This window comes from Gracilinanus agilis, chromosome 3, assembly GCF_016433145.1.
Source record: "Gracilinanus agilis isolate LMUSP501 chromosome 3, AgileGrace, whole genome shotgun sequence".
NCBI classification, from domain to species: Eukaryota; Metazoa; Chordata; class Mammalia; order Didelphimorphia; family Didelphidae; genus Gracilinanus; species Gracilinanus agilis.
Window position 1 is genome coordinate 50,858,957 of NC_058132.1, and position 20,813 is coordinate 50,879,769.

The window sequence follows — 20,813 nt, forward strand, 5'->3', positions numbered from 1 at the left end:
ATACACATATGTATATAGACATATATAATATATGCATATATAGTACAGCTAATGTTTATATTATATATTTATATATACTAATCATAAAATAAAAATATAACACAATTAATATTGTATAATATAATATATTATATAGAATAAAGAATATGATATATAATGCTATTTATTATATAGAATATAATATAGAATATAGAACATGATATAGAATGAGATAGAATCCCATGATCATGGCAATGAAGACAATAACCACAAGAACTAATCTAAAAAACTTAACTAAATTAAAAATTAAATTTAAAAAACTGAACACATTATAAGAAGCCAGTTTAGTCTCCAAGAAGAAAGGAGAAAAATATACCTTGTTCCTTTCTTTGTGCAGGTGGGGGACACTGCTTTTGGTCAGTTTTGCTGAAATAATTTTTCTTCTTTCTGTTTTATTTTTTGTTATATAAGTGTGTAACTAGAATTTTGTGCCTTTGAACTACATTTCCCTGCATTCTTCTTTCATCCCCACGTTATGTCCTTACGTTTTGTAGATAGTAGTTATTGTAACTCCACCCCTCTCTCTCTTCTCCCTCTTTCTCCATCAGGGAAACTGCTCTTTACTAACGTTTTTTACTTTCTTCTTCTTCAAGTGATTATTAATAAATCTTATAAAATATAATACTTGGCGTATTGGATATTAATTTTTTAATCTTACATTAGGAATGCCTAAGAGGGATATGGAATAGAGGACAGATTTGGGAAAAGGAAATTAAAAAAAAATTTAAAATATCAATATAATTTTAAATGAAGACAATAAGAATAGGATCTTAGAAAAAGTTGGCTGCCTTTTTATTAGCCCTAATGGGAAAAGTCTGTGGGCAGAGACAGGTACAGCATTGATGAAACACAAGAAGGGGGAGTTAGCGAACACTAAATGAAGACTCACCATAACCGTGTTTCTCCCACCTTGGGTTTGTGTAGACCCCACAGCACCTAGGTTGGGCATCAAAAAAACAGAACATGTGAACAGAGAAGGTATGAACAGAAAGAATAATTCCACACGCACTAACACATTCCCAGAAAGCCTAGCAAATTCAGAACCACAGAATCTCTGAGCAGGAAAGGATCTTAGTGGCCCAGTGAAAAAGCATCTCCCCACCCCCAGCTTCTCTCTCCTGTTTATAGTCATTTGTACATAGTGGTTTACAGGCTGCCCTCCCATTGGACTGGGAGCTCATCATTATGTATTCTTCTTCAAATGTTTCCCTTCTGTCTTAGAATCAATACTATGGGATAATATGTGTATAATCCAGATTGAATTGCCTGTCAATCCCAGGAATGAGGAGGGAAGAAGAGAGGATGACAACATGAATCATATAACTTTGGAAAATATATATGGAAGCTTGTTATTTAAATAAAATAAAGATAAAACTGAAAAAAAAGTAGCTTATAAAAAAACAAGAATCAGTACTATGGTTTGGTTCTAAGGCAGAAAACAGCAGTAAGGGCTAGGTAATTGAGGTTTAGTGACTTGTTCAGGGTCACACAACTAGGAAGCATTCAAGGCCAGATTTGAACCCAGGACCTCCCATCTCTAAGCCTGGTTCTCCATTCACCTGGCTACCCTACTTCCCTTACCCTCTTGCCTGATGCCTCTTCTTTCGTCCACCAACTTTCATTACATGAAACCCCAAAGTAAAATCCTCTCTGCCATCTCCCAGTGTGAACTGCTTTTGGTTGCATGCACCACTTCTTTCTCTATATATTTACTAACTTTTCCTGTAATCATATATTTATAAGAGAGGGAAGTTGGATGGTTCAGGGCATAGAGAGCCTAGCCTAGAGATCTAAAGTCCTGGGTTCAAATGTGGCCTCAGAAATGTCCTAACTGTGTGACCTTAGTCAAGTTTCTAGCCCTTACTGTTCTCCTACTTTGGAACAAATACTAGGTATTGATTTTAAGATGGAAGGTATAGGTTTTTTAAATAATAATAATATATTTATAAAGAACCAAGTAGTTTATTAAATTGGACAGAGGGGAGGCAGAACTATACTTATTGTTGTTTTTGTTTTACTTTGTTTACTTCTATTTTCTCTGCAAAGGACATCAAGTCTGACACTTGAAAAGACAAAACAAAAATGCTAAACATTTTCCAGGAATCAAAGTCTGCCTTATAAATGACACAACATCATTCCTCTTAGTTTGAGAATCTAGGCATTGGCCCTTCTCTAATACTGCAGTATTTGTTGTTCCCTTCCAGTTTTCAAAGATTCCTCACAGTGGCTCAGGAATCATATCTTCCACGTCCCCTTGGACCCATCAACTGAAGGGAGGTAAGCCAAAAGGAAATTTTAAGAAATGATATGAACTGGCCTCAGATACTTCCTAGCTGTGTGACCTTTGGCAAGTCACTTAACTCTAATTCCTTAGCTCTTACCACTTTATTGCCTTAAAACCAATATCAGTATTAATTCTAAGATGGAAGATAAGGGTTTAAAAAAAAAAGAAATGATATAAAGTGGGAAATGAAGAGGGAACAAAGAATACCTCCTTTAAGGTATTGGTTTTTCAAGAAAGATGTTCTGGGAACTGGTTCTCCCACCTGTTTCAGATGTATGCCACCAAACCCTCAATTTAAACATTTAAACAATTTAGACATTTTCTTTATTAATGGACTAATCCTACCCAGAAGTCTATAAAAGTGTCTAAACTTAATGAAACTAGAAGAGTGTTCAGAAAAACCAAACTGTTTTCTTCCCCTGTTGGGTAGTAGAATATCTCCAGGTTCATTTAAAGGATCTCAGGGACACCAGAAAATGTCCATCCTAGGACTGGAACTCAGACCATCTAATTTCAAGTCCAACACTCTTTCCGGACCACAAGGCTACTAGCCCTTTACACATATGGGGAATCTGTCCTTCTCTTAGGATCTTGATTAGTTTAGCAACAAAATGGTCCTAGCATAACTAAAATGGAACAGAGTCTAGCTTTCTCCTGGAAGGAAGCAGAGAAATATCTCAATCAGTAAGTATGTATTAAGTGGACACAGTGCCAGGCCCTGGGGGTAAAAATGCAAAGAATGGAACAATCCCTACTCTTAAGGAGCTTACAAGCTAAGACCTCAGGTATGTTAATATAAATAGATTAAGAAATACTATTGTTGCCAGAGTCCCAGAAGTCCTTGGTCTCATTTGAATCAAAGACCTAATCAGTCTCTCTTAAATTGATTTATTCAGTTCTCTAAAATGGATTCTCTAAAAGCAAATGATTGGACCTTATTTATGGTGCCTGAATTAAGTTTGAAAATGTCTTTGTTTAATCTAGGTTCTCAAGGAGTGGTCCACTGCTCTGTGGAGGTGCCCAGTGGCCTTTCAGATCTACAAGTTCAAAATTCTTTTCATAATGATATAAAGATGTTTTTTGCATCTCAAAATCTCCCTCTCCTTCTAACTACCTGTCTTAGGAAGCCATGTTCTCCTCAAATACTTCAATGAAAACAACATATCATAAGAGACTGAATGCAGAAACAAATCTGAGTCTAGCCCTCTTCTATTAAGCCAGACATTAAAGGTTTGCAAAATGATGAAATATAATGCCATTCATCTCACTAATTGTTTTTACTTCCAAACATTTCTCATTTTTCTCATTTAAAATTTATTTGTTGATCAAGAGGGTTATCCATCATGATCAAGTGGGATTTATACCAGGAATGCAAGGATGGTTCAACATTAGGAAAACCATCCACATAATTGACCATATCAACAAGCTAACAAACAAAAATCACATGATTATCTCAATAGATGCTGAAAAAACCTTTCACAAAATACAACACTCATTCCTATTGAAAACACTAGAAAGCATAGGAATAGAAGGACCTTTCCTAAAAATAATAAACAGCATATATCTAAAAACCATCAACAAGCATCATATGCAATGGGGATAAATTAGAAGCCTTCCCAATAAGATCAGGCATAAAACAAGGATGCCCATTATCACCTCTAACATGTAACATTGTAATAGAAACACTAAGCAGTAGCAATTAGAGAAGAAAAAGAAATTGAAGGTATTAAAATAAGCAATGAGGAGACTAAGCTATCACTCTTTACAGATGATATGATGGTCTACTTAAAAAATCCTAGAGAATCAACTAAGAAGCTTGTAGAAATAATCAACAACTTTAGTAAAGTTTCAGGATACAAAATAAATGCAGATAAATAATAAGCATTTCTATATATTTCCAACACATCACAACACATCACAGCAGCAAGAGGTAGAAAGAGAAACACCATTTAAAATCAAACTATAACAAAGTTCATTTGGAAGAACAAAAGATCAAGAATATCAAGGGAAATAATGAAAAAAATGTGAAGGAAGGTGGCCTAGCAGTACCAGATATTAAACTGTACTATAAAGTAGCGGTCATCAAAACAATATGGTACTAGCTAAGAGACAGAAGGGAGAATCAGTGGAATAGACTGGGGGTAAGTGATGTCAGTAAGACAGTGTATGATAAACCCAAAGAGCCCAACTTTTGGGACAAAAACCCACTACTTGACAAAAACTGCTGGGGAAATTAGAAAACAATATGGGAGAGATTAGGTTTAGATCAACATCTCACACCCTACACCAAGATAAATTCAGAATGGGTGAATGACTTGAATATAAAGAGGGAAACTATAAGTAAATTAAGTGAACACATAATAGTATACTTGTCAGATCTCTGGGAAATGAAAGATTTAAAAACCAAGCAAGAGTTAGAAAAAATTACAAAATGTAAAATAAATAATTTTGATTATATTAAATTAAAAAAATTTTTGTACAAACAAAACCAATGAAACCAAAATGAGAAGGGAAACAACAAACTGGGAAAAAATCTTTATAACTAAAAATTCCAACAGAGGTCTAATTACTCAAATATACAAGGAGTTAAATCAATTGTATAAAAAAATCAAGCCATTCCCCAATTGATAAATGGGCAAGAGACATGAACAGGCAATTTTCAGATAAAGAAATTAAAACTATCAATAAGCACATGAGAAAGTGTTCTAAATCTCTAATAATTAGAGAAATGCAAATCAAAACAACTCTGAGTTATCACCTCACACCTAGCAGATTGGCTAAAATGACAGCAGGGGAGAGTAATGAATGTTGGAAGGGATGTGGCAAAACTGGGACATTAATGCATTGCTGGTGGAGCTGTGAACTGATCCAACCATTCTGGATGGCAATTTGGAATTATGCCCAAAGAGCACTAAAAGAATGCCTGCCCTTTGATCCAGCCATACCATTGCTGGGTTTATAACCCAAAGAGATCATAGATAAACAGACTTGTACAAAAATATTTATAGCTGCGCTCTTTGTGGTGGCAAAAAACTGAAAAATGAGGGGATGCCCTTCGATTGGGGAATGGCTGAATAAACTGTGGTATCTGTTAGTGATGGAATACTATTGTGCTCAAAGGAATAATAAACTGGAGGAATTCCATGTGAACTGGAACAACCTCCAGGAACTGATGCAGAGTGAGAGGAGCAGAGCCAGAAGAACATTGTACACAGAGACTGATACACTGTGGCACAATCGAATGCAATGGACTTCTCTACTAGCAGCAATGCAATGACCGAGGACAATTCTGAGGGATTTATGGAAAAGAACACTACCCACATTCAGAGGAAGAGCTGCAAGAGTGGAAACATACAAAAAAAACAACTGCTTGAACACATGGGTTGATGTGGACATGATTGGGGATGTAGACTCAAAACGACCACACCAATGCAACTATCAATAATATGGAAATAAGTCTTGATAGATGATACATGTTAAAACCAGTGGAAATGTACATTGGCTGGGGGGTGGGAGGGGCATGTTGGGGGTGTGTGAAGGGGAAAGTAAGAACATGAATCATGTAACCATGGAAAATTTTTCTAAAAAATAAAAAAATAAAAATAAAATGTATTTATTAACATTAATAGGTACATTTTTGTTATTTTTTGTGTTATTTGTTTTGTTTTGTTATAATTTTGTTATTTTTAATTGAATTAATAAGCAAATATTTCAGTTTTAATTTCTAATACAGTAAGTATTAATAGATCATACCCACAACAAAAAGTCTTTGGACAATGGTCTTCAATAATTTTTTTCCCCACTAAACCCTTACCTTCCATTTTAGAATCAATACTGTGTATTGGTTCTAAGGCAGAAGAGTGGTAAGGGTTAGGCAATGTGGGGGTGAAGTGACTTGTCCAGGGTCACATAGCTAGAAAGTGTCTTAGGCCACATCTGAACCCAGGACCTCCCCTCTCTAGGCCTAGCTCTCAATCCACTGAGCCACCTAGCTGTCCCTTCAATAAATTTTAAGAGGTTAAAGGGGTCCAAAGGATAACCTTTGGCTTATTCCAGTTAGGAGAAGAATCTTTTTGCTCATCTTTGACCAGACTGAAGGCCAGTAAAAAAGGGTTTTGGGAAGCTTCTCCTCCAAGGGTTTGCCAACAACACCATTATTACTCTATTTAAATTCATCTAAAAAAATTTTAATTAGTTAAAAATTAAAATTTTTCATTTTAAAAATTCATCAAAAAAAGTTTTACTCTGACACAGAATTTTGTCTTCTAAAAATATAAGAGGAAATTACTTGAATGATTAAGAATTCCAGTTAGCAAGGCACACTGCCTATGAGTATTGCTCTCCAAGTAGGAAGGCTGATTTAATAATCCATTATCTCTGAGAGACTTTGACCAAAATGAAAGGTACAGAGTTTTTCTTCCATAGAAGTGAGTAAGTCAGGATGGGAGGTTAATTTCCCAGTTCCATTACGAAAAGAAAGTAAAGTGAAGAACGCTGTTAATTGCAGTTTTTTTCCTTGACAAGGAAAGCTCAGTGACGAAGGTTAGTAGGAATATATCCAGAAACTGATTTTTTTTTTAAATCACCTTTAGAAAAAGGCCGAGGAGGAGGCCACCAACTATGTAGTCTGTCAGAAAAGATTTTCATCCAAAATAACAAAATTTTTTTAAAACTTTTTACACTTAAAAAAAAAAAGGACCTCCACTTATTCCACTGACTCAGAGAAGTTTATACTAAGCATAGGTAAGACATGAGTCATAAGGGGCAGATAGATGGCTCTGTGGATTGAGAGCTGAGACAGAGGTCCTGGGTTCAAATATGGCCTCAGACCCTTCCTAGCTATGTGACCCTGGACAATCCACTTAACCCCATTGCCTAGCCCTTACCCCTCTTCAGCCTTGGAACCAATACTTAGTATTGATTCTAAGACAGAAGGTAAAGGTTTAAAAAAAAAAAAAAAGAAATGAGTCATACATACCCTGTGGTACATCTTTCTTGCTGGTGTAGGAACCTGGGACCAGTGGTTTTATGGGAAGCTTCATATCTGTAAGAGAAGTAGATTATTTATTTCTAAGAAAGGCTTATTTCTGAGATCAAAGTTTCAAAGACAATTCCCCTCTATTCTTTACATATTGATGTTAATGTTTGTAATAAGAAAAGGAAAATTTAATTTTAAAATATTTAAATTTTATGGAAAAGAATTTGTTTATACAAAAAATATTTATAGCAGCTCTTTTTGTGATGACAAAGAATTGGAAACTAAAGGGATGTTTCTCAGTTGGGGAATGGCTGAATAAATTGTGGTATCTGATATGATGGAATACTATTGTGCTATAAGGAATGATGAATGGGATGATCTCAGAAAGAGCTAGAAAGACCTACATGAACTAATGCAAAATAAGCAGAACCAGGAGAATATTGTACATAGTAACTGCAATATTGTGGAACAATCAAATGCGATAGACTTTGTTACTAATAGCAATGCAATGATCCAGGACAATTCTGAGGGACTTATGAGAAAGAACACTATTCACATCCAGAGAAAGAACTGTGGGAATAGAAATACAGATGAAAACACATGATTTATCACTTATTTATCTGGGTATATGATTTGGAGTTTTGGTTTTATTTTACAAAAATTAATAATATGGAAATGTGTTTTACACTAATGTATAACCCAGATTGAATTGCTTTTTCAGCTCTGGGAGGGAGGAGGGAAGAAGAGAGGGAGACCATTTGAATTCCATAACTTTGAAAAACTTAAGTGGAAATTTGTTATTAAAAATAAGAACCAAACAAAAAATAATAAAATGTTTAAATTTTAAATTTAACTTTAAAATGAGTAAACAAGAGATAGCACTGTCAGTGATAAAATGGATAATTCTGATTATAGTAAATTAAAGTTTCTGTACAAATAAAATTAATGTAGCCAAGATTAGATAAATTATTTATTATTTAAAAAACTATTTAATTTAAACCATTTATTTAAATAATTTCATAAATTCTAAATTTAAATAAATGGTTTAAATTAAATAGTTTTTTAAATATTTCCTCCCTCCCCCTTTTTTCCCGAGCACCACTGGACCCATACAACCACTCTGGTGAGGATAAAGAATCATCAAAGCAGAACTAGAAGGGACCAAGGGCTAGTTCAACTGCCTCATTTTGAAAATGACAAAACTGAGGCTAATAAGGTAATGCAGCTTATCCAAGATTACCAAACTAGTGATGAGAGTTATGAACCCAGATCCTCGGATACAAAGGTGTAGGGTCAGTGAGCTCTAACCTGGAATTGAGGATTTGTTAGGTCATCCACAAGAAGTCAGATGATAGACAGGCAGAAAGACAGACAGATGAATGGATGGAAGGATGGATAGATGGAGACAGAAAGAGAGATAGGTAGATAGAGAGATAGAAAGAAAGATAAATAGAAAGAGAGGGATGAATGGAAAGATGAATAGACAGATAGACAGATGGATAAATGGATAGATGAATAGATGGATGGATAGATGGATAGAGATAGATGGATGATAGGTAGATATAGATAGACAGACAAATAGATAAAGTAAATGTGAGCTAGTCAGTGAGAAGAGGAAAAAGAGAATGAGGCAGAGGGCTTAAAAATAATGCAAAAAAAGGGTTGGACCAAAGGATCTCTAAGGTCCCTCTCAAATCTAAAACTTATCCTGCCATGAAAACCTGTCAGCCTTTCAAACCCAATCCTGAGAACTTATACAAAAAGGGAAACAAGATATGGGAGAAAAAAAGACAGGGAAACATCATAGAAATGTACATAGAAATTTGCTCCATCAGAATTGGGACCCAGGAATTTCTATGTCTGAAGTGAGATCAACCATATTCAGATGATAAATCCCTTATCGATTTCCTATAACTAAATACATATTTTTCTCCAACAAGTTTACTATCCTTTTTATATAACCACCTGTTTTATAAATAGTCTTCTTAGGGGCAACTGGGTAGCTCAGTGGCTTGAGAGCCAGGCCTAGAGACAGGAGGTTCTAGGTTCAAATCTGACCTCAGACACTTCCTAGCTGTGTGACCCTGGGCTAGTCACTTGACCCCCATTGCCTAGCCTTTACCCTCTTCTGCCTTGGAGCCAATACACAGTATTGACTCCAAGATGGAAGGTGAGGGTTTAAAAAAAATTAAAAATAAACTTAAAAATAAATAAAAATATAGAAAACATATAAAAATAAATAAAAACACATAAAAAACAAATAAATAAACAAATAGCCTTCTTTCTTTTCTTTGTCTCATATAAAATTACTTTGAATAATAGTTAGCTTAGGAATGTTACCCTAAGGGGGCAGTTGGGTAGCTCAGTGGATTGAGAACCAGGCCTAGAGACGGGAGGTCCTAGGTTCAAACCTGGTCTCAGACACTTCCCAGCTCTGTGACCCTGGGCAAGTCACTTAACCCCCATTGCCCACCCTTACCACTCTTCTGCCTTGGAGCCAATACACAATATTGACTCCAAGATGGAAGGTAAGGGTTTAAAAAAATAAATAAATAAAAATTTAAAATTAAAAAAAAAGGAATGCTATCCTAAAATTCTGTATATAGGGGGCAACTAGATGGCTCAGTGGAATGAAAGCCAGGCCTAAAGAATGGAGACCCTAGGTTCAAATTTGGCCTCAGAAACTTCCTGGCTGTGTGACCCTGGTCAAGTCACTTCATCCTCATTGCCTAGCCCTTACTACTCTTCTGCCTTGGAACAGATACATGGTATTGATTCTAAAATGGAAAGTAAGGGTTTATTTCTTATGTGTTTTTCTTTTATTTGTATATAAAGAAACTCTTATGTCATGCTTAAGGGGGACTATATGGCCTAACATGCAATTTACTCCAGCCAACCAAAACTTTACCCTTAATTGATACCTTAATACTATTATGTGACCCCAACTTCAAGAACCCAGATTGCTGAGTAGCGACTCTCTTGGGTCCCTAAAAAATTCTGTTATAGCTTCAAGGACACTAGCCAATAAACCCAAAAGCATATAGTGTTTTCTTTGACCATGTACTTAAGATACTGCCCTAATTCTTTAGGGATGGTAAGGGCATTGGGGAGTCAAGAAAAGGACTGGAAGATGTTTAGATCTTCAAAAGACTTAAGAAAGACATGAGAAACGTTGGGAAAATTTATATGTCAATTTGTTATTGGAATAAAATAAAGATAAGATTTTTTTTTTAAGAGACATGAGTTGTCTTCAAGGTTCAGAAGGACTGCCATATGGAGGAGGAACTAGGTGTCTTCTAATCTAGAACTTGTTTAATAATGAGCACTGTCCCAAAGTTGAATGGGCTGCCTTAATGAGGTAGAAGGTTCTCACCAAGGTTCTTCAAGTAAAAACTGATCAGTGTGAAAGTTATCCTATTTTTTTAAAACTTTTACCTTCCATCTTAAAATCAATACTAAGAATCAGTTCCAAGGCAAAAGAGAGGTAAGGGCTAGGCAATGGTGGTTAAGTGACTTGTCCAAGGTCAAACAGCTAGGAAATGTCTGAGACCAGACTTGAACTCAGAACCTCTCATCTCCAGGCTGGTGCTCTATCCACTGAGCCACCCAGCTGCTCCACAAACATGATTTCTCTGGCTCCAAGCCCAAGGCTCCATCTACTCTGCCATGCTAATCTTAATCATGATTTCATTTGATCTTCAACCAAAACCCTGGGAGATAGGTTCTATTGTTATCCCCATTTACAGCTAAGAAAATTAAGGCAGATGGAGGTTAAGTGATTTGCCCAGGGTGACTGACTAGCAAATATCCAAGGCAGGATTTGAACTCAAGGCTTCCTGACCGCAGGTCTGATGTTCTCTCCATCTTGCCACCCAGCTGCCTCCAGATCATAGGCAACTCAGGGTCCTAACAGGCACTCCCTGATATCAGAAGCTATTCTAGGCCATCTTTCAACGCTTACCAGTACTTCTTGATTCCCCAGATCTGATCATTTCAACTGGTTTGAGGTTAATGGGATCCGGCTGTTGGGTCAGAGTCGTGTTACTCTCACCGAGGAGGGCTGCTAGATCCCACTGGCCGGTGGCTTCCAGGCAAGAGATGAACGTGGGAAGGGCACGTTTCCCTCGTGTCTGAAGATCTGTGACCAGTTGTCGAGCCTGATCCCTCCGAGTGCCGGCTCTCTATTTGAAAAAATGCAGAGAAAGGAAAAAAGAAAATGGAAATATGCATTGTACGAAAGCACTGGTATAACCTCTTACAACCATTTATTGCCTCAGAGAAGCTGAGAAAAGGGAGGAGAATCTGAATCACAAAATGTCAGAAAACAATTGTAAAAAATTGCCTCTCTGTGTAATTAAAATGATAAATAAGGGAAAGTTTTTAAAATGCAGAGAAAAGAGATAGATCGTTCAATTGCTTGGTAAGTTCCATCTTTTTTCCTTTTTCCAACTTGCCAGGACTGTGGAAACTGCACTTATTTTTTAAAATATTATTCGTAAGTAGAAAAAAAAGTTTTTGTTTTTTTTAACTCATACCTTCTGTCTTAGTATTTAGTAATTCTATGACAGAGGAGCAGCAAGGGCAAGGCAATTAGGGTTAAATGATTTCACCAAGGTCAGTCTAGACAGCAAGTTTCTGAGGTCAGATTGAAGCCAGGACTTTCCATCTCCAGGCTTGATGCTCTACTAACAAATAGTTTTTGAAAGAAGAGAAAAGGAATGGCAGCAGCTAGGTGGCTCAGTGGATGGAGAGCCAGGCCAAGGGACAGGAGGTCCTGGCTTTAAATCTGGCCTCTGACACTTCCTAGCAAAGATAACAAGTTGTTAATTATCTAGTGGATAGATGCATTGACAAAAAGCCAATTGGGGGCACTCCCCTTTGGCAAAAGAGTTTACCAGTACACTAATGCACTATCAGGAGAATTAAAAATTGGCCCGACCATTCTGAAAAATGATTAGGAATTATACAAAAAAGGTCACTAAATACACATACTCTTTGACTCTGCAATACCACTACCAAATATATTTCCCAAGGATGTCAATCTATCTCCACCATATGTATGTGTACCATATGCCAAAAATAACTTATGGCAGTACTTTTATAATGTCAAAGAACAAGAAGGAATGTGAGGGCTTATCAGGGGGACAAGCTTAAGTAATTATGATATATGAGGAGCAGCTAGGTAGAAGAGTAGATATAGAGTGGATAGAGTGTCAAGAGGTCCTGGGTTCAAATCTGATTTTAGATACTTCCTATGTATGTATCCCTGGGCAAATCACTTAACTCCCATTGCCTAGTCCTTACTTCTCTTCTGACTTGGAATCCATACTTAGTATCAATTCTAAGGCAGAAGGTAAAGGTTTAAAAAACAAAGAGATTGTGATATCTGAATATAACCGAATATTATTACACTATAGGACATGGTGAATTAAAAGGAGTTCGAAGACTTGGGAAGACTTGTATGAAATAATACTGAGCAAAGTGGGCAGAACCAGGCAGATAATTTACAAAATAAGCATAATAATATAAAAGTAAACAACCCTGAACATTTTCAGAAGTTCAATAATGACTCCAAAGGACCTGAGAGTGGAGCTTGCCTCTTGGCAACAGTTAGACACGAGAAGGTGAAAAGGAGTGAAGAATCCAGGAGGTTGAGCCTGGATCACTGAGCTCCAACCAGGTCAATCAACATCAGAGGAGGAAATCCAGGCTCAAAGACATTAAATTCCTTTCCAGTTGTCACATAGCTAGTATTAGAGGCAGGAACTGAACCCAAGTTCTCCTGATTTCAAAATGAACCTGGGGAGCAGAGCTGGGAAGCTGAGTGGATAGAGCAACCAAGTCTGATGGGGAAAGTTGTGTCATATATACACCCTTAATTGTAAGAAAGGCTAGACAGCCGACCTAAGGATAAGAGCAATGAATTTTGGACCAGCTCTAACCTTTCAGCTAACTTTCTGAACAGTAAGTGGATTAATTTCTCTGGGACTCAGTTTCCTTATCTGTTAAATGATGGAGTTAAGTCTCTAAATCCAGCTTTTACTCTTAGGATCCTGTGTATTTCTTAACTCTCTAAGTCTGTTTCATCAATTATACAATGAGAATATTGCCAATACTCCTCACAGCTTTGTGGAGAGTGCCTTATAAAACTTAAAAGCCCAACTAGTCATTTAAGACACAGGAAGTAAAAGTCCTAGTAAGAGAGGAAAAGAGAAGGAAGATGAGACAACAGAGGATCAAAATGAAGGGGAGGTGTTTATTCTAGATCCTGGGGTATCTGGGTTACAGCAAGGTAGTGTGATATGATGGACTGGGGAGTTAGTGTTCCCTTAGAAAGATCACTTCCTCTCTTGAAACTTCAGTTTTTCTCCTCTGTAAACTGAGGGAGTTAGACTAGATCAGTTGTTCTCAAAGTCTGGCGGTCCCAGAGAATCTTTCAGGAGTTCTTTGAAGTCAAATCTGTTGTAGTTGTTCATCCTTCCAATCGAGAGGGCCAGTGAAATCACAGGATGATGTCTTGTGTGTGAATCGAATTCAAGTGATGAAAAGTTGTACAAAGTCATCAGCCTCACTCTCTCTTCCAAAGTCATCCAAGGCTAGTGGTCAGCTAAAACTCAGGACAACTGGCATTGGCCTGGGGTGCAGTGGATGATCTTGGTGTCTTCGATGTCTGACTAAGCTCTAGGACAGTGATAGGCAGTCTTTTGAGCTTGATGTGTCAAAAAAAAAAAAACAACAACAACAAAAAAAACGAGCATAACTCGGGTAGTGTGTCACTTTGAGAAAAAAACCATCATTTCACAATATTTATAGTTTAAATAACAAAAATGTATCATTGCAAAATATAACTGTATTTAATAAACTGTATTTAATAAAAAAAAACAGGTAATAATAAAAAAATAGGTAAGTTAATATAGATAGAATTGTCATCTAGAGTGCACGGAGTGTCTATACTACACTACAGCAAATGTTTCATCCTCGGCATTCGGCCCCATACTTCTCGGTATGCGGCTTCATGTGGTCATCAAAAATGGCTATGTGTGTCATAGGTTTGCCATCATCGCTCTAGGCTCTCCAGAGAGCCTGCTTTAGCAGCCTTCATGGCCATGGGAACAATTGTTCTCATCTGTTCATTCTGAGGGGGTCCAAACTAATTTCATAATAATACTAAAATTCTTTAATTCCTAGTACACTAAATATCAATAGCTATAACTACATAAACAAAAGCTCTCAAGGAAGTCCTTAGTCATTTTTAAGAGTATAAAGGGCTCTTGACATCAAAAAGTTTGAGAACCCTGGACTAGATGATGATCCTTAAAGTCCCTTCTAACTGGAATGTTCTATGTTCTAAGGACTCTCCCAACTCTGACATTCTGTGTTCAAATGACAGAATTAATGCTCAAAGAAATGCCAAGCCATACCCTGAAAAGGATCTTCATTATAACATACCCAAGAAGTAGTCATTCAGCCTTTGTTAAAGAGTTTCCACTCCCCTTTTTAGAAGTTCCTCCTACAGGAATTCCATGTGAACTGGAACAATCTCCAGGAATTGATGCAGAGTGAAAGGTGCAGAACCAGGAGAACATTATACACGGAGACTGATACACTGTGGTACAATCCAATGTAATGGACTTCTGTACTAGCAGCAGTGCAAGGATCCAGAGCAAGGCTGAGGGACTTATGAGAAAGAAAACTAGCCACATTCAGAGGAAGAACTGTGGCAGGAGGAACACAAAGGAAAAACAACTGCTTGAACACAAGGGCTGATGGGGATATGTGTAAATGGAATTAGCTCAAGCCCATTCATAGTTAAAACTCTAGCCACCAGAGATAAAGTCATCCCCACCTCCTTTAGTGGGGAGGGGAGATGAGTTACCCACACGTGACAATTCAGAGGGGAAGCTGCCTGAGGTCTCAGCAGAGATCCTTCAACACCAAGTTCAAAGCACGAACTGCCCCAACAAGAAGTTACCATCATATTTGAAGGACAGCAGCTTTCCTCACTTCCTGGAGGTCCACCTCTAATTCAAGTGGACAAATGGCAGCCTCAACACTGTTTTGGACTGCCCTTTGTTCTTGATTTGTTACTTATTGTCGTGTGGGTAACTCATCTCCCCTCCCCACTAAGGGAGGTGGGAATGAGATTATCTCTGGTGGCTAGAGTTTTAATGGGCTTGAGCTAATTCCATTTACACAATCCCCCTGATGATATAGACAATAAATGATCACTCTAGTCCAACTATCAATAATATGGAATTAGGTCTTGCTCAATGATACATGTAAAACCCAGTGGAATTGTGCACTGGCCAAGGGGGGGGGGTGGGAGGTTTGAGGGAGAGGGAAAGAATATGAAACATGTAACTATGGAAAAATATTCAAAATAAAAATTAAAATATTAAAAAAAGAAGTTCCTCCTACCTCTGACATTCTGTGTTCTAAGCCCTTCCCAGCTGATATTCTAAGTTCTCAAGTCCTTTGGTTTTTTGTGGTGTTTTTTTTAACCCTCACCTTCCATCTTAGAATCAATACTATGTGTTGGCTCCAAGGCAAGAGCAGCAAGGGCTAGGAAAGGGGGTTAAGTGACCTGCCCAGGGTCACACAGCTAGGAAGTGTCTGAGGCCACATTTGAACCCAGGTCCTCCCATGGAGGTCTGGGTCTCTATCCACTGAGCCACCCAGCTGCCCCCTCTCAAGTCCTTTTTAACTGACATTCTAGATTCTTGATTCCTTTAAAGTCTGTGTTCCATATTCTCTATTCCCCGTTCTCTCTGCGATCTCAGTTCTGCGTTCCCAACATCCCCGTTTCAGGTTCCCTTCCAGTTCTCAGTTCTTTGATCCAAAATCCCCAGTTCCAGGCTCCCTCCCAGTTCTCCGTCCCGGCTTCAACATCCCTCCCAGCTCCGGGGTTCCCTAGGGGAGCCTGGGAAAAGGATCCAAAGCTCTTCCCTACCTGGATGTCCTCGATCATGTCTCGAGTGAACAGCTCTCGGTCCAGCATCAGATCCCAAAGCGGCTCCACCTGCAGCTCGCGCACCAGGCGCAGGCGGTTCTTCTGGAAGAGCTGCCGCTGGGACTCCTCCATGGCCTCCCCTTCGCCTACCCAGCCCGGGTGAGGGGGTCAGGAGGCTGATACCGGAGACCAACGGACCCGCTTCCGGGTCCGGCCCCGCCTTGGGGGCGTCTAGACACCTCTGCTCCTCCCCTATCGGACACTAGACCCCGCCTCTCCTTTGTAGGACCCCGGAGGCCGCCTCCTCCCACTTTTATCCGCTCTTCTTTGGAGAGATCTCGGTATTCCAGCGCCCAGTCACCCACCTTCTCCTCCCTTTCCATCCCTCTTTCCCCCACTTTCCCTCCTTCCTCTCTCCCCTCCTTCCTCCTACTCTGCCCTCTCTCCAGTCTCTAGCTCTTCTTTTCCCTTTCCTCCATTTATCCCTCCCCCTCTTTTTTATTTATTTATTTTTTTTGTTTAAACCCTTAAGTTCTGTGTATTGTCTCATAGGTGGAAGATTGGTAAGGGTGGGCAATGGGGGTGAAGTGACTTGCCCAGGGTCGCACAGCTGGGAAGTGTCTGAGGCCAGATTTGAACCTAGGACCTCCTGTCTCTAGGCCTGACTCTCAATCCACTGAGCTACCCAGCTGCCCCCTCCCCTCCCCCTCTTTTTAAAAAATTTTCCCTTCTTTCCCCGCATTCTTCCTAACTCTCTCCTTCCCTCCCCCTGTCCCTCCCATTTAAGCTTTCCCACAATTCGATTACCTTTGAGCAGTGATTCCCAAAGTGGGCGCCACCGCCCCCTGGTGGGTGCTGCAGCGATCCAGGGCAGGGGCGGTGATGGCCACAGGTGCATTTCTCTTTCCTATTAATTGCTATTAAAATTTTTTAACAATTAATTTCCAGAGGGCTGTGTACTATTTTTTCTGGAAAGGGGGCGGCAGGCCAAAAAAGTTTGGGAACCCCTGCCTTAGAGTAATGACCCTGGTTAAGTGTCTGAGCAGCCCTGCTGACTTTTCTTAGTTACCAGGTTAGTTCCCTTCTTTCTTGGGTGGCTTACGGAATGATTTGCTGCTCCCGAGGAGAGACACTAACCTGGCCCTCGGTCTGTTCTGGCTCCAGAGTCACCCAGAGTTGGGTTGCAGCTATTTTAATATTCTCTCTCCTCTCTTTGCTGTGGTATGTTGAAGCCTATAGCCACATCCACACGAGCTACCACCCACCAACTATAACACCAAAGTGCCATCCTTTGGGCTGCCCAGAATCCTCTCCTCTCATTTAATAGCAACAAGGATTTAAGTCCATACTGTGTGCCAAGTGCTGTGCTAATCCCTGGAAATACAAAAAGACAGAGCCCCTGCCCTCCAAAAGCTTACATTCTAATAGGGGGAAAGACATGTAAATAAACACCATCATAAATAACAAACTGCTTTGGTATCTTTGCCAAGAAAACCCTAAATGGGGTCACAAAGAGTCAGACACTACTGAAACAACTCAACAACATAGAAGGGACTATTGGAGCAGGTAGGTGGATCAGTGGATTGAGAGCCACACTCAGAGATGGAAAGCCATGGGTTCAAATCTAGCCTCAGAAACTTCCTGTGTGACTCCCAGGCTAGTCACTTAACCCCCATTAATTAGCCCTTACCATTCTTCTCCCTTGGAACCAATACACAGTATTGACTCTAAGATGAAAGGTAAGGGTTTAAAAAAAAAAGGATAAATTGTTAGCCTTCGAAGGGAAGGTTCTAGCAACTGAGGGGGAGCAGGAAAAATCTCACAGAAGACTGTACTTAAGCAGAGGAGGAAGTGAGAAGGGAGGGAATTCTGGGCATGGAGAAGAACCAGTGCAAAGACATTGAGATGAGAAATGGAATGTCCTGTGTGAACAAGTAGGTCAGGCTGAATTGTAGTTTGTGGTCCTTGCGTAGAATAAAGCAGAAAAAGCAAGATGGGGCCAGGTTTAGAAGAGTTTTAAATGTCTAATAAAAGATGTTATATTTGCAATTGAAACTCCACAGTTTCCAATAATCCCTTAATTGCCCATTTTAATGGCCTTATTCTCAACATTCATCCTTTTTGATCTCTGCAGCCATTGACCTTGTCAATCACCCTCTTTAAGACATTGCTTTCTCCTGGTTCTCCCTCTACCTGTCTGAAGGCTTCTAGACTTCCTCTGCTGATCTTCTTCTTCACCTGGGTCCCTTCTCCTTTTGGGTGACTCAAAAGACTCTGCTTTCTGCTCTCTATACTATACTCCCTCTAAACTACTTCATTTGGTAATCTCATCAACTCCCAAGGATCCTATTATTATTGCTATAGACAGAATTCTCAATTATATTTGTCCATCCTTTCTTTGCAGTCTTCTATCTCCAGACACCTATAGAATATCATGAACCAGCTGTCCCATTGTCATCTTAAACTTAAAACATGTCTAAAACTGAAATCATGACCCCATTTGGGGTTTTCTTGACAGAGATACTAGAGTGGTTTGCCATTTCCTTCTCCAGCTCATTGGACAGATGAAGAAACTGATGGTTTAGTGCCTTGCCCCTCATCACAGAGCTAGTAGGTGTGTAAGGCCAGATTTGAATTCAGGAAGCTGAGTTTTCCCAATCTAGGCCTGGCACTCTATCCACTTGTCTCCTAATGTGGTGAAAAATTATCACATCAATACAATCTCCAAGCTAATAATAAGTTTATTGGGAGAGGGCCAGTCTCACAATACAGCCAGACTCTGGTCAAAGACCCCCAAGCCTTAGGAGATAGCTTTTTTTTTTTTTTTTTTTTTTTTTTTTTAACCCTTGTACTTCGGTGTACTGTCTCATAGGTGGAAGATTGGTAAGGGTGGGCAATGGGGGTCAAGTGACTTGCCCAGGGTCACACAGCTGGGAAGTGGCTGAGGCCGGGTTTGAACCTAGGACCTCCTGTCTCTAGGCCTGACTCTCAATCCACTGAGCTACCCAGCTGCCCTCCAGGAGATAGCTTTTTTTTTTAAAGCACAGAAATCTGATAATATAGCGTCGTAATAAAGACAGAAAGTGCAGCCAAAAATTAAAGTAAGATGAAAATAAATCTTTCACACAGGCAGGTCTTAATTAATGCCACAAGTGCTGAATAAGCTGGAAAGTACAGAAATAATCACTATGGCTGGTAACTAATGTCTATTATTATGACTGACCTTTCCAAGCTCTCTGCAGTAAAGGGTCAGGGACTAATCATTTTTTGCTGACAATTTCTATTAATGTTAGGAGTCAGCAGCTGGAAGACTGACATAGTCATTGCACCTAGGCAGATACCCCAAAGGCAGCCCTCCACCTCCTCAGTGAATGTCTTATGCTCATAGGTGGCAGGGTGTGGTGGGCTTGGTAGGAGTTTAAGTTGCAGCAGGCTTAAAGTTAAAGTGCCTGTAAGCAAGATTTAACAGTACCCTAAACTGTATTTTTCTTAGCAAACTATATTATTTCACTATTAACTCAAAAAACTAATGATTGCATCATAAAAATAATCATAAAGGCTAATACTATTAAAATCAGAAAAGGGACCAGGCCTGGGATCATAAAGAGCTAGACAAGCCTGAAAAATGACTGAACAACACTAATCTTTATACCTAATCGTTCATGCATTCCTGTTACTGCCTATGATTATGATATAACATTTATATTCCATATTATCAAAGCAGTTAGGAGGTACATTGAAGAGAGTACTGAGCTTGTCATCAGGAAGTCTTTTGGTATATATTTCTATGAGAATATTCTGTAATAATCTCTTTTCCTGTTTTGTTTTTTTTAAGCCCTTACCTTCTGTCTTTTTGCAGGCAGAAGAGTGGTAAGGATTGGGCAATGGGAGTCAAGTGACTTGCCCAGGGTCACACAGCTGGGAAGTGTCTGAGGCCAGATTTAAACCTAGGACTTCCCGTTTCTAAGCCTGGCTCTCAATCCACTGAGATACCCAGCTGCCCCCCTTTTCAGTGTTTTTAACTGGGAAATGTAACCCATACTTGGATATCATCTGATGCTCCTGCTGTTTATTCTGAGGTCTTTGTCCTTGGCTCTTCTCTTCTTCATCAGACTGCGTCCGGTGGAGAGGCAGCCCTGGGCAAAGGAAAGAGCTCCAAGAGAGGAGTCAGGACCTGCTACCTACTATCAGGACAACCCTCCCTTTGGCCCTCAGCTGGAGAAGCAGGGAGCTTGGGGGGAAGGGTTCAGGAATTGCAAACTCTTCAATGACTAGATGAAAACACGGTTCACTTTCCTAATGATAAAAGCAACAAAAAATTAAAGCAAATCTGAAGCTTTACCACCTCAATGTGCGCGCACACACACACACGCACACACATACCCGCCATTCAATAAGGGAGGATCTCTGGGAACGCCAGCAGCTGTCCCTTCTCCCCCTAGACCCCCGCTTCTTCGCTCCTCTCCCCGAGCCCCCCCCACCCCCGCTCCTTCCCTCCTCCCTCCTCTGCCCCACGGACCCCGGCTCCTTCGCTCCTTCCCTCCTCCCTCCAGCTAGGACTG

General features: G+C 39.4%; 1 protein-coding gene across 1 annotated transcript in view; it reads right to left on the reverse strand.

Moving 5' to 3' along the window:
• CASP9 (caspase 9) overlaps positions 1-16,561 on the reverse strand; it is a 35,021-nt gene extending 18,460 nt beyond the window's left edge. Inside the window, exons 1-4 of the mRNA XM_044668683.1 lie at positions 16,252-16,561; positions 11,263-11,482; positions 7,302-7,367; positions 929-975 (exon numbers count right to left, since the gene is read on the reverse strand). Coding sequence (XP_044524618.1) covers positions 929-975; positions 7,302-7,367; positions 11,263-11,482; positions 16,252-16,383 — 465 coding nt within the window. The 5' untranslated portion in view covers positions 16,384-16,561. The remainder of the gene's footprint in view (positions 1-928; positions 976-7,301; positions 7,368-11,262; positions 11,483-16,251) is intronic.
• Between the last annotated feature and the right edge of the window lie 4,252 nt (positions 16,562-20,813).